We start from the raw sequence: 12,632 nt of genomic DNA, 5'->3' as shown, positions 1-12,632 counted from the left end.
TGTTGTTTTACGGGGTCAGCCATAGTGGTACAGCAAAATAATCTCAACTGCGTTACCCACTCCAGTCAGCAGATGGCGATGTGAGTCTTTCAAGCGATGCTGATAGTGTGACGTATAATCTAGTGGACGGGACGCTTCTTCAACAACAACAGCTAGTCAGCCACCTCCGTACCTTTGTAGACAAAATAGTCAGTGTATAGTTGCATCTGTTTTAAAAATACGTGTGTCTTATAGCTAGCTAGTTTCTCCATTTAATTTCATATTTACGTTGATAGGTAGCTGGCTTGATAAATAGGGCGGCAGGTAGCTTAGTGGTTAAGAGCATTGTGCCAGTAACCGAAAGGTCGCTGGTTCTAATCCCCGAGCCGACTAGGTGAAAAAATCTGTTGATGTGCCCTTGAGCAAGGCACTTAACCCTAATTGCTCATGTAAGTCTGCAAAAAAAAAAAAAAAAAAATTAGCCTAGCACTAGGCTAACGCTAGCTAGATAGCTAACATCCCCGGCCATGAGCTCACTAAGCTACTCTCCTCCTGCTAAAGAAGAGGAGGTCTGCTGGACGGAGAAAGAAGCTCTAGTGAAAGAGGAGGAGGAAGAGGAGGATGTTACAGTAAAAGAAGAGGAAGGAGAGTTCAGATTGAAAGAGGAGGAGGATGTTACAGTGAAAGAAGAGGAAGACGCGTTTAGAGTGAAAGAGGAGGAGGATGTTACAGTGAAAGAAGAGGAAGACACGTTCAGAGTGAAAGAGGAGGATAATGTTACAGTGAAAGAAGAGGAAGAGATAGAGGAGGATGCAGGTTTTGGAGTGAAGAAGGAGGGAGAGATTACTGTCACATTGAAAGATGAAGAGGAGGAGGAGGATGAAGAGGAGACTGAAGATCTGATTAACACCAGTAAGTACTGTCTTAAAACAGGAGCACAAACTGGTCTTAAAACGGCATTCTACTGAATGTCTATGCTTGAATATGTTATTTAATGTAGGAATTGATAAAACTACACTGTAAAATGTTTATACCACCAAAGAGCGACTCACCAACAAAACGTTAACAATGGATTTGCACGCAAAATTCACAACTTTAATGTCTCACAGAATGGAGTTGTCCGTATCGATGCTCCAATTCCATTGTACCACACTGGAGAGCGATTCCACGCCAGCGTGGGCCGAAAATATTTGTCTCAGAATATATGGTTTTGGCAATTCTCACATAGAAACGTCATTGGAGGAACGATGTTCGATATGTTTTTTTTTTTTTTGTTGTAAACATTTGTAACACAAACCATGTTTGAGAAAATCATGATGAAAGTGGCCATTTTAGGCCCTTTTTAGACCTGTGCGTGCCTCCTGTAAGACCTATGGTCTGTGAAACGTACATGATACAGGCAACATCTTGCTGCCATTACACTCGTTTATAGTGTGCTGGAAAATATCGAGTTTGTCTAGATTCTGAGAAGAAAAAAAAGTCACCATTTATTCAACATTAAAAATATTAATATCTCAAAAGTAGCCTTTTTGATTTAGCTAATTTTTTTAGACATATCATTTGTAACAATATAGCATATATAATAATATATATATAATAATAATATATATATAATATAATATACTCTTCAAACAAATCACATTTCCAGGGTGGATTCTTGGTACTTTTAATGATATGACCCATATTATAAATGGAAATGGAGGACTTTAATGAGGGCTCAGTCTAATACGTTCTGGTTGTAGCATAGCCCTGTTTTTAGATGGAGGGTAAATCCATTTGAATTCAATCACTTTTTGACAACATCCCTTTTGATTTAAAACAACTCTCCAAACATGTTTGCCCATGGAAGAAGTGGTCAGAAAGTTACTTTTTGGACCTGAAACGGCAAAACATTCAGGAGATAGAGGTGTTCAACGTTGACCATTTTGCACACCCAACCATACCATGAGTCATCCATGTCTTCATCACTGGAAAAGATAAACGGCTGAGTCTGATATCATTTAAAAGCTTACAAACAGGGTTGTCAAACTGTTTTATAAAAATATATATATATATATATATATACGAATTATTACATTTTTAACCTTTAACGTCAATGATCTAAAAACGTTTAAACTCAGATTTTTGTTAATATTCCCATGTTGTAGCTTAGACTTTACTATACGTCATCTGAGGGTTTTGGTTGTGCTGCCATCGGTTAAGACACAACATGCTCTTGAATACAGGGTGGGTGTCATTTCAATCATAGAAATATAATTCATAGAATGGAATTGGAATGTCCCTTCAGACTAGAATGGAATTGGAATGTCCCTTCAGACTAGAATGGAATTGGAATGTCCCTTCAGACTAGAATGGAATTGGAATGTCCCTTCAGACTAGAATGGAATTGGAATGTCCCTTCAGACTAGAATGGAATTGGAATGTCCCTTCAGACTAGAATGCAATTGGAATGTCCCTTCAGACTAGAATGGAATTGGAATGTCCCTTCAGACTAGAATGGAATTGAAATGTCCCTTCAGACTAGAATGGAATTGGAATGTCCCTTCAGACTAGAATGGAATTGGAATGTCCCTTCAGACTAGAATGGAATTGGAATGTCCCTTCAGACTAGAATGGAATTGGAATGTCCCTTCAGACCAGTGGTGGAAAAAGTACCCAATTGTCATACTTGAGTAAAAGTAAAGATACCCAGTAAAATACTACTTGAGTAAAAGTCTAAAAGTATTTCGTTCTAAATATACTTAAGTATCAAAAGTAATCAAAAATAATTTCACATTCCTTATATTAAGCAAACCAGACGGCACAATTTTCTTGTTTTATTATTTTACGGATAGCCAGGGGCACACTCCAACACTCAGACATCATTTACAAACAAAGTATTAGTCATATCAGAGGCAGTAGGGATGACCAGGGATGTTCTCTTGATAAGTGTGTGAATTGGACCATTTTAATGTCCTGCTAAGCATTCGAAATGTAATGAGTACTTTTGGGTGTCAAGGAAAATTATTTAGGTAGTACTTAAAAGTATTTTTACTTAAGTACATTACACCACTGCTTCAGACCAATTGGGCTGGTACATCATTGAAATTGTAATGAAATTGAAATTTAAACTTCTAATTACTACCACAAAGATGGCCGCCGGTCCATCCGACAGTTGAATGTCAACTTAAATGGTCTCATCTCTATTCTGTTTATTCTATTATGATTTCAACAGGTTTCCTGGAGGATTGACAGTATCATTTAAAACAACAGATATTCCCATTCAAGACAACATTCTCTGATGTGTGGACCTCCAACCATCTTTGTAGTTCCATTTGGAAGTCGAAATGTCAATTTTATTAACATTTTAGTACATTTATCAGCCAAAACATGACACCCATGAGAGCAAGATAAGATTTGGAGCGCTACAGCATTTGTTTTTAAAATCTCATCAAGTTTATTTTTAATGATGTAATGTTGTGAAAACTGACCTCAGGTTATTGAGGGATCTAGTCATAGGAAGACAGTTTTATCATGTGGAGGTTTCATTCAGGTCTCTGTTTAACTAAATAATCTGTTTGTCTTTGGCAGGAGAGAGACCAGACTCTCACCCTGGCAGCGGGAAGAGTCCTTCAGGGGAACCAGACCCAGAGACGCCCAAACCAGCGAGACCACACCACTGCTCCCACTGTGGAAAGAGTTTTACTAAGTTACGAAACCTAAAAGAGCATGAGAGGACACACACAGGAGAAAAGCCTTTCCACTGCTCCCAGTGTGGAAAGAGTTTTAGTCAGTTAGGGAGCCTGAAAATACATAAGAGAATACACTCTGGAGAGAAGCCTTACCACTGCTCCCACTGTGGAATTACTTTTGCCTGGTTAGGGAGCCTGAAGTCACATGAGAGAATACACACAGGAGAAAAGCCCTACTGCTGTTCCCACTGTGAAAAGAGTTTTAGGTGGTTAGAAGGCCTGAAAAAGCATGAGAGAATACACACAGGAGAAAAGCCCTACCACTGCTCCCACTGTGGTAAGAGTTTTACTCAGTTAGGGAACCTGAAATCACATCAGAAGATACATACACAGGAGGAGAAGACATTCCACTGCTCTAATTGTGGAAAGACATTTTCCCAGTCAGAGGACCTGAAATCACATGAGAGAATAGAGAGGCTGTGTTCTGACTTAAGTTTTTGACTGAGAATTTGTATGTTTGTTAACGACACATGAAATCATATTGTTTATATGAAATCATGAAAAAAAAGGTTTACTTTTGTGGATGTTTTTTCATCTTGAGACATGATCATATTTTTATATTATGTATTTCGTTTTGATTATTAGCTCTGATTGATTTGATACAAATATAACCTCTGATGATGTTCATTATATTATTTGGATCTTGCAAAATGTAAATAATTATATAAGGAAGTAGCCTTGCAGGAGCCTTGGCTTGTCTGATCCAGAACAGCTCATAGTAACAGGAGCCTTGGCTTGTCTGATCCAGAACAGCTCATAGTAACAGGAGCCTTGGCTTGTCTGATCCAGAACAGCTCATAGTAACAGGAGCCTTGGCTTGTCTGATCCAGAATCTCATAGTAGCAGGAGCCTTGGCTTGTCTGATCCAGAACAGCTCATAGTAACAGGAGCCTTGGCTTGTCTGATCCAGAACAGCTCATAGTAACAGGAGCCTTGGCTTGTCTGATCCAGAACAGCTCATAGTAACAGGAGCCTTGGCTTGTCTGATCCAGAACAGCTCATAGTAACAGGAGCCTTGGCTTGTCTGATCCAGAACAGCTCATAGTAACAGGAGCCTTGGCTTGTCTGATCCAGAACAGCTCATAGTAACAGGAGCCTTGGCTTGTCTGATCCCAGAACAGCTCATAGTAACAGGAGCTTTGGCTTGTCTGATCCAGAACAGCTCATAGTAACAGGAGCCTTCGCTTGTCTGATCCAGAACAGCTCATAGTAACAGGAGCCTTGGCTTGTCTGATCCAGAACGCTCATAGTAGCAGGAGCCTTGGCTTGTCTGATCCAGAACGCTCATAGTAGCAGGAGCCTTGGCTTGTCTGATCCAGAACAGCTCATAGTAACAGGAGCCTTGGCTTGTCTGATCCAGAACAGCTCATAGTAACAGGAGCCTTGGCTTGTCTGATCCAGAACAGCTCATAGTAACAGGAGCCTTGGCTTGTCTGATCCAGAACAGCTCATAGTAACAGGAGCCTTGGCTTGTCTGATCCAGAACAGCTCATAGTAACAGGAGCCTTGGCTTGTCTGATCCAGAACAGCTCATAGTAACAGGAGCCTTGGCTTGTCTGATCCAGAACAGCTCATAGTAACAGGAGCCTTGGCTTGTCTGATCCAGAACAGCTCATAGTAACAGGAGCCTTGGCTTGTCTGATCCAGAACAGCTCATAGTAACAGGAGCCTTGGCTTGTCTGATCCAGAACAGCTCATAGTAACAGGAGCATTGGCTTGTCTGATCCAGAACAGCTCATAGTAACAGGAGCCTTGGCTTGTCTGATCCAGAACAGCTCATAGTAACAGGAGCCTTGGCTTGTCTGATCCAGAACAGCTCATAGTAACAGGAGCCTTGGCTTGTCTGATCCAGAACAGCTCATAGTAACAGGAGCATTGGCTTGTCTGATCCAGAACAGCTCATAGTAACAGGAGCCTTGGCTTGTCTGATCCAGAACAGCTCATAGTAACAGGAGCCTTGGCTTGTCTGATCCAGAACAGCTCATAGTAACAGGAGCCTTGTCTTGTCTGATCCAGAACAGCTCATAGTAACAGGAGCCTTGGCTTGTCTGATCCAGAACCTTATAGTAGCAGGAGCCTTGGCTTGTCTGATCCAGAACAGCTCATAGTAACAGGGGGCTCCATCTCCTGTTTCTGTAGTGTGAGGCAGCTTGATGTACCAGTACTTCCCCTGGACAGGACTCTAGTCTATTAAGTCTCCCTCCACCAACTGCTGTTTTCAGATCTCACAATAGGTTATGGATGTGATTCAGATCTGGGGCCTCATTTATACAAACCACCAACTGCTGTTATGGTTGTGATTCAGATCTGGGGCCTCATTTATACAAACCTGTGCGTGGGATAATTTCCACGCAAAGCGTGAGATTTATCTACATGAACATTTGCTTGAGAGAGAGGGTAAATTTAGGCCCAGCCATGACCATGCGTAGCACAGTGCCAAGTGGTGGAATAAGGGAACTTCTTGTCAAGCGTAGAATGGGGAAATAAATTATGTGTTTCAGAATGTCTGACATTGTGAGAGTAATAATTTGTAGAAATTTCGATTTCATTGTATTTCCATTGTGATTTCATGCAACATATCTTGACAGGCTATATATAATTTGACTGCATCAGTGCATTTGTTATGATAATAATCCATGTTAAGTACAGTAATGTGTTAAAGGTCCCCTGTAGCTCAGTTGGTAGAGCACGGTGCTTGCAACGCCAGGTTTGTGGGTTTGATTCCCACGGAGGGGCAGTATGAAAAAAAAAAAAAATGTATGCACTCACTAACTGTAAGTCGCTCTGGATAAGAGCGTCTGCTAAATGACTAAAATGTAAATTATTTACTAAAGCAACTTGAGTCCTAATGGTCCTCTCTCTGTCTTATTCCTAATGGTCACAACTGAAAAATAAATAAAACCAAATAAATTAATTGTACTCAAACTCTGACACTATTTCTCTGGAGAGAAAAAATCTTTTTATTTTTTATTTTTTTGATTGTGACGTATTTCATGGTACGGCGTTGCATATATTCCCCGCGGGCTTTAAAGAGATGATTTCAAATAGCCACCAGCACTGAGGCTCAGAACAATGAGTATTAATGGTTGTTTGACAAATCACACTTTTTCTATGCCTATGAACATTCTAAACTCCGTTTGTAATATATAGTGTTTAGAATAGTTTCAACGGGCTGGGGGCTATATACAGGGGGTACCGGTACCTAGTCAATGGGCTGGGGGCTATATACAGGGGGTACCGGTACCTAGTCAATGTGGGGGTACCGGTTAGTTAGTTTCTACACAATATTGATAAATGAGGATCCAGGACTCTTCGCTGGCCACTCCAGAACAGTCCAGCATTTCTTCTTGAACCATTCTAATCCAGGGTGCTTTTGATGTGTGTTTGGGGTTGTTGTCCTGCTTGAAGACCCACAACCTTTCAACAGAGACACCCGTTTTTGGACACTGGGTTGAACTTTGCACTCCAAAAAAAAACCTTTGATAATCGGCTGATTTCACGATGTCTTGCTTCAAGTTCAAGGTCCCCCAGTGGCAGAGGCAGCAAAGCAACCCCACAGCACTATCAAACCTCCCCCATGTTTGATTGTAGGGAGGGTGTTCATTTCTTTAAATGCTTCATTTGTTTCTTTGAATGGTTCATTTGGTTGTCAGAACACAAAGGCTGTGCATCCAACTACTAGCTCCGGGGTGCCAATAATACTACTAGCTCCGGGGTGCCAATAATACTACTAGCTCCGGGGTGCCAATAATACTACTAGCTCCGTGGTGCCAATAATACTACTAGCTCCGGGGTGCCAATAATACTACTAGCTCTGTGGTGCCAATAATACTACTAGCTCCGGGGTGCCAATAATACTACTAGCTCCGGGGTGCCAATAATACTACTAGCGTCGGGGTGCCAATAATACTACTAGTCCATGCCGTTTATCTTTATTTTCTCAATTTAAATTGCAACATATAAAGGATTTGATTAATGCAACATATTGTCTGAGTAAATGCCTGCACCATTAGTGCACGTTCATTATATACAGCACCAGTCAAAAGTTTGAACACACCTACTCATTCCAGGGTTTTTACATTGTATAATAATAGTGAAGACATCAAAACTATGAAATAACACATATGGAATCATGTAGTAACCAAAAAAGTGTTAAACAAATCAAAATATATGTTATATTTGAGATTCTTCAAAGTAGCCACCCTTTGCCTTGACGACAGTTTGCACACTCTTGGCATTCTCTCAACCAGCTTCATGAGGTAGTCACCTGGAATGCGTTTCAATTAACAGGTGTGTGGAATTTCTTTCCTTCTTAATGTGTTTGAGCCAATCAATTGTGTTGTGACAAGGTAGGGGGGGTATGCAGAAGATAGCAGTCCGTCATTACTTTAAGACATGAATGTCAGTCAATATGGAAAATTTCAAGAACTTTGAACGTTTCTTCAAGTGCAGTCCAAATTTGTCCTTTGGTCTGGAGTCCAAATTGGAGATTTTTGGTTCCAACCACCATGTCTTTGTGAGACGCGGTGTGGGTGAACGGATGATCTCTGCATGTGTAGTTCCCACCGTAAAGAATGGAGGTGGAGGTGTTATGGTGTGTGGGTGCTTTGCTGGTGACACTGTCTGTGATTTATTTAGAATTCAAGGCACACTTTACCAGCATGGCTACCATAGCATTCTGCAGCGATACACCATTCCATCTGGTTTAGGCTTAGGGGGACTATCATTTGTTTTTCAACTGGACAATGACCCAACACACCTCCAGGCTGTGTAAGGGCTATTTTACCAAGAAGGAGAGTGATCAGATGACCTGGCCTCCACAATCCCCCGACCTCAAACGATTTGAGATGGTTTGGGATGAGTCGGACGGCAGAGTGAAGGAAAAGCAGCCAACAAGTGCTAAGCATATGTGGGAACTCCTTCAAGACTGTTGGAAAAGCATTCCAGGTGAAGCTGGTTGAGAGAATGCCAAGACTGTGCAAAGCTGTCATCTCCGGGATGCTGACCTTCTAGGCAGAGTTGCAAAGAAAAAGCCATATCTCAGACTGCCCATCTTAATCTTTTATTTTCATTGGCCAGTCTGAGATATGGCTTTTTCTTTGCAACTCTGCCTAGAAGGTCAGCATCCCGGAGTTGCCTCTTCACTGTTGACGTTAAGACTGGTGTTTTGCGGGTACTATTTAATGAAGCTGCCAGTTGAGGACCTGTGTGGCGCCTGTTTCTCAAACTAGACACTAATGTATTTGTCCTCTTGCTCAGTTGTGCACCGGGGCCTCCCACTCCTCTTTCTATTCTGGTTAGAGCCAGTTTGCGCTGTTCTGTGAAGGGAGTAGTCCACAGCGTTGTACGAGATCTTCAGTTTCTTGGCAATTTCTCGCATGGAATAGCCTTCATTTCTCAGAATAAGAATAGACTGAGAGTTTCAGAAGAAAGTTATTTGTTTCTGGCCATTTTGAGCCTGTAATCGAACCCACAATTGCTGATGCTCCAGCTACTCAACTAGTCTCAAGAAGGCCAGTTTTATTGCTTCTTTAATCAGCACAACAGTTTTCAGCTGTGCTAACATAATTGCAAAAGGGTTTCTAATGATCAATTAGCCTTTAAAAATGATAAACTTGGATTAGCAAACACAACGTGCCATTGGAACACAGGACTGATGGTTGCTGACAATGGGCCTCTGTACACCTATGTAGTTATTCCATTAAAAATCAGCCGTTTCCAGTTACAATAGCCATTTACAACATTAACAATGTCTACACTGTATTTCTGATCAATTTTATGTTATTTTAATGGACAAAAAAAATGCTTTTCATTCAAAAAGAAGGAAATGTCTAAGTGACCCCAATCTTTTGAACGGTAGTGTATGTGTTATGGCTTTTCAACCTCTGCCATATCATGGATTCAGAGCTATCTAATAGAACTCAAAGGGTTTTCTTTAATGGAAGCTTCTCTAATCTCAAACATGTAAAGTGTGGTGTACCACAGGGCAGCTCTCTAGGCCCTCTACTCTTTTCTATTTTTACCAATGACCTGCCACTGGCATTAAACAAAGCATGTGTGTCCATGTATGCTGATGATTCAACCATATACGCATCAGCAAACACAGCTAATGAAGTCACTGAAACCCTTAACAAAGAGTTGCAGTCTGTTTTGGAATGGGTGGCCAGTAATAAATTGGTCCTGAACATTTCTAAAACTAAGATTATTGTATTTGGTGCAAATCATTTCCTAAGTTCTAGACCTCAGCTGAATCTGTTAATGAATGGTGTGGCCTTTGAACATGTTGAGGAGACTAAATTACTTGGCGTTACCTTAGATTGTAAACTATTATGGTCAAAACATATAGATTCAGTGGTTGTAAAGATGGGGAGAGGTCTGTCCGTAATAAAGAGATGCTCTGCTTTTTTGACACCACACTCCAAAAAGCAAGTTCTGCAGGCTCTAGTTTTGTCTAATCTTGATTATTGTCCAGTCATGTGGTCCAGTGCTGCAAGGAAAGACCAAGTTCAGCTGCAGCTGGCCCAGAACAGAGCGGTACGTCTTGCTCTTCATTGTAATCAGAGGGCTGATATAAATACTATGCATGCCAGTCTCTCTTGGCTAAGAGTTGAGGAGAGACTGACTGCATCACTTCTTCTTTTTATAAGAAACATTAATGAGTTGAAAATCCCAAATTATTTGCATAGTCAACTTACACACAGCTCTGACACACACACTTACCCCACCAGACATGCCACCAGGGGTCTTTTCACAGTCCCCAAATCCAAAACAAATTCAAGAAAGCGTACAGTATTATATAGAGCCATTATTGCTTGGAACTCCGTTCCATCTCATATTGCTCAAATAAACAGCAAACCTGGTTTCAAAAAACAGATAAAGCAACACCTCACGGCACAATGCCTCTCCCCTATTTGACCTAGATAGTTTGTATGTATTGATATGTAGGCTACGTGTGCCTTTAAAACATTTTTATATAGTTCTGTCCTTGAGCTGTTCTTGTCTATTAATGTTCTGTATTATGTCATGTTTCATGTTTTGTGTGGACCCCAGGAAGAGTAGGTGCTGCTTTTGCAACAGCTAATGGGGATCCTAATACAATACCAAATACCAAATAGTTCAAAAACTGAAAGCATTGTATTTTTATTTCTATTTTTTTATTTAACCTTTATTTAACCAGGTAAGCCAGTTGAGAACAAGTTCTCATTTACAACTGCGACCTGGCCAAGATAAAGCAAAGCAGTGCGATAAAAACGACAACACAGAGTTACATATGGGGTAAACAAAACATAAAGTCAAAAATACAACAGAAAATATATATACAGTGTTTGCGAATGTAGTAAGTTATGGAGGTAAGGCAATAAATAAATAGGCCATAGTGCAAAAATAGTTACAATTTCGTAATTAACACTGGAATGATAGATGTGCAAAATATTATGTGCAAATAGAGATACTGGGGTGCAAATTAGCAAAAAAAATAACAATATGGGGATGAGGTAGTTGGGTGGGCTAATTTCAGAATGGCTGTGTACAGGTGCAGTGATCGGTAAGCTGCTCTGACAACTGACGCTTAAAGTTAGTGAGGGAGATAAGAGTCTCCAGCTTCAGAGATTTTTGGAGTTCGTTCCAGTCATTGGCAGCAGAGTATTTGGGACAAATCATTCACTAAACCCTAAACCTCAATTAAATATTGTAATGAATAATGTGGAAATTGAGCAAGTTGAGGTGACTAAATTGCTTGGGGTAACCCTGGATTGTAAACTGTCATGGTCAAAACATATTGATACAACAGTAGCTAGGATGGGGAGAAGTCTGTCCATAATAAAGCGCTGCTCTGCCTTCTTAACAACACTATCAACAAGGCAGGTCCTACAGGCCCTAGTTTTGTCGCACCTGGACTAGTGTTCAGTCGTGTGGTCAGGTGCCACAAAGAGGGTTAGGAAAATTGCAATTGGCTCAGAACAGGGCAGCACGGCTGGCCCTTGGATGTACACAGAGAGCTAACATTAATAATATGCATGCCAATCTCTCCTGGCTCAAAGTGGAGGTATTGACATGTTGAATGCACCGAGCTGTCTGTTTGAACTACTGGCACACAGCTCAGACACCCATGCATACCCCACAAGACATGCCACCAGAGGTCTCTTCACAGTCCCCAAGTCCAGAACAGACTATGGGAGGCTCACAGTCCTACATAGAGCCATGGCTACATGGAACTCTATTCCACACCAGGTAACTCAGAAAAAAACAGATAAAAATACACCTTATGGAACAGCAGGGACTGTGAAGCAACACAAACATAGGCACAGACACATGCAGACACACACATGATAACATACACACTATACACACACGTACACATGGATTTAGTGTTGTAGATATGTGGTAGTAGAGTAGGGGCCTGAGGGCACACACTTAATGTTTTGGGAAATCTGTTATGAATGTATTGTAATGTTTTTCAAATGTAAACTGCCTTTATTTTGCTGGACCCCAGGAAGAGTAGCTGCTGCCTTGGCAGGAACTAATGGGGATCCATAATAAACCCCAGGAAGAGTAGCTGCTGCCTTGGCAGGAACTAATGGGGATCCATAATAAACCCCAGGAAGAGTAGCTGCTGCCTTGGCAGGAACTAATGGGGATCCATAATAAACCCCAGGAAGAGTAGCTGCTGCCTTGGCAGGAACTAATGGGGATCCATAATAAACCCCAGGAAGAGTAGCTGCTGCCTTGGCAGGAACTAATGGGGATCCATAATAAACCCCAGGAAGAGTAGCTGCTGCCTTGGCAGGAATTAATGGGGATCCATAATAAACCCCAGGAAGAGTAGCTGCTGCCTTGGCAGGAACTAATGGGGATCCATAATAAACCCCAGGAAGAGTAGCTGCTGCCTTGGCAGGAACTAATGGGGATCCATAATAAACCCCA

General features: G+C 41.2%; 1 protein-coding gene across 1 annotated transcript; it reads left to right on the top strand.

Moving 5' to 3' along the window:
• Positions 1-506: 506 nt before the first annotated feature.
• On the top strand, positions 507-4,449 carry LOC121556410 (gastrula zinc finger protein XlCGF7.1). The gene is made up of 3 exons (XM_045215796.1): positions 507-704; positions 858-891; positions 3,550-4,449. Exons 1-3 carry the CDS (start codon positions 507-509, stop codon positions 4,149-4,151), a joined length of 834 nt encoding a protein of 277 aa, XP_045071731.1. The 3' UTR covers positions 4,152-4,449.
• Positions 4,450-12,632: the final 8,183 nt, after the last annotated feature.

Source organism: Coregonus clupeaformis, unplaced genomic scaffold (assembly GCF_020615455.1).
Source record: "Coregonus clupeaformis isolate EN_2021a unplaced genomic scaffold, ASM2061545v1 scaf0516, whole genome shotgun sequence".
In the NCBI taxonomy this organism is placed as follows: Eukaryota; Metazoa; Chordata; class Actinopteri; order Salmoniformes; family Salmonidae; genus Coregonus; species Coregonus clupeaformis.
This window is presented reverse-complemented; position numbering and strand designations above follow the sequence as displayed.

What these genes read in the sequence shown, in the direction of transcription:
- LOC121556410 (XM_045215796.1), top strand. Translation starts at nt 507, where the DNA reads ATGAGCTCACTAAGCTACTCTCCTCCTGCTAAAGAAGAGGAGGTCTGC. An exon ending in GAGTGAAAGAGGAGGAGGAT is followed by an intron (nt 705 to 857) that starts GTTACAGTGAAA and finishes GAGGAGGAGGAG; the next exon opens with GATGAAGAGGAGACTGAAGA. An exon ending in TGAAGATCTGATTAACACCA is followed by an intron (nt 892 to 3,549) that starts GTAAGTACTGTC and finishes TGTCTTTGGCAG; the next exon opens with GAGAGAGACCAGACTCTCAC.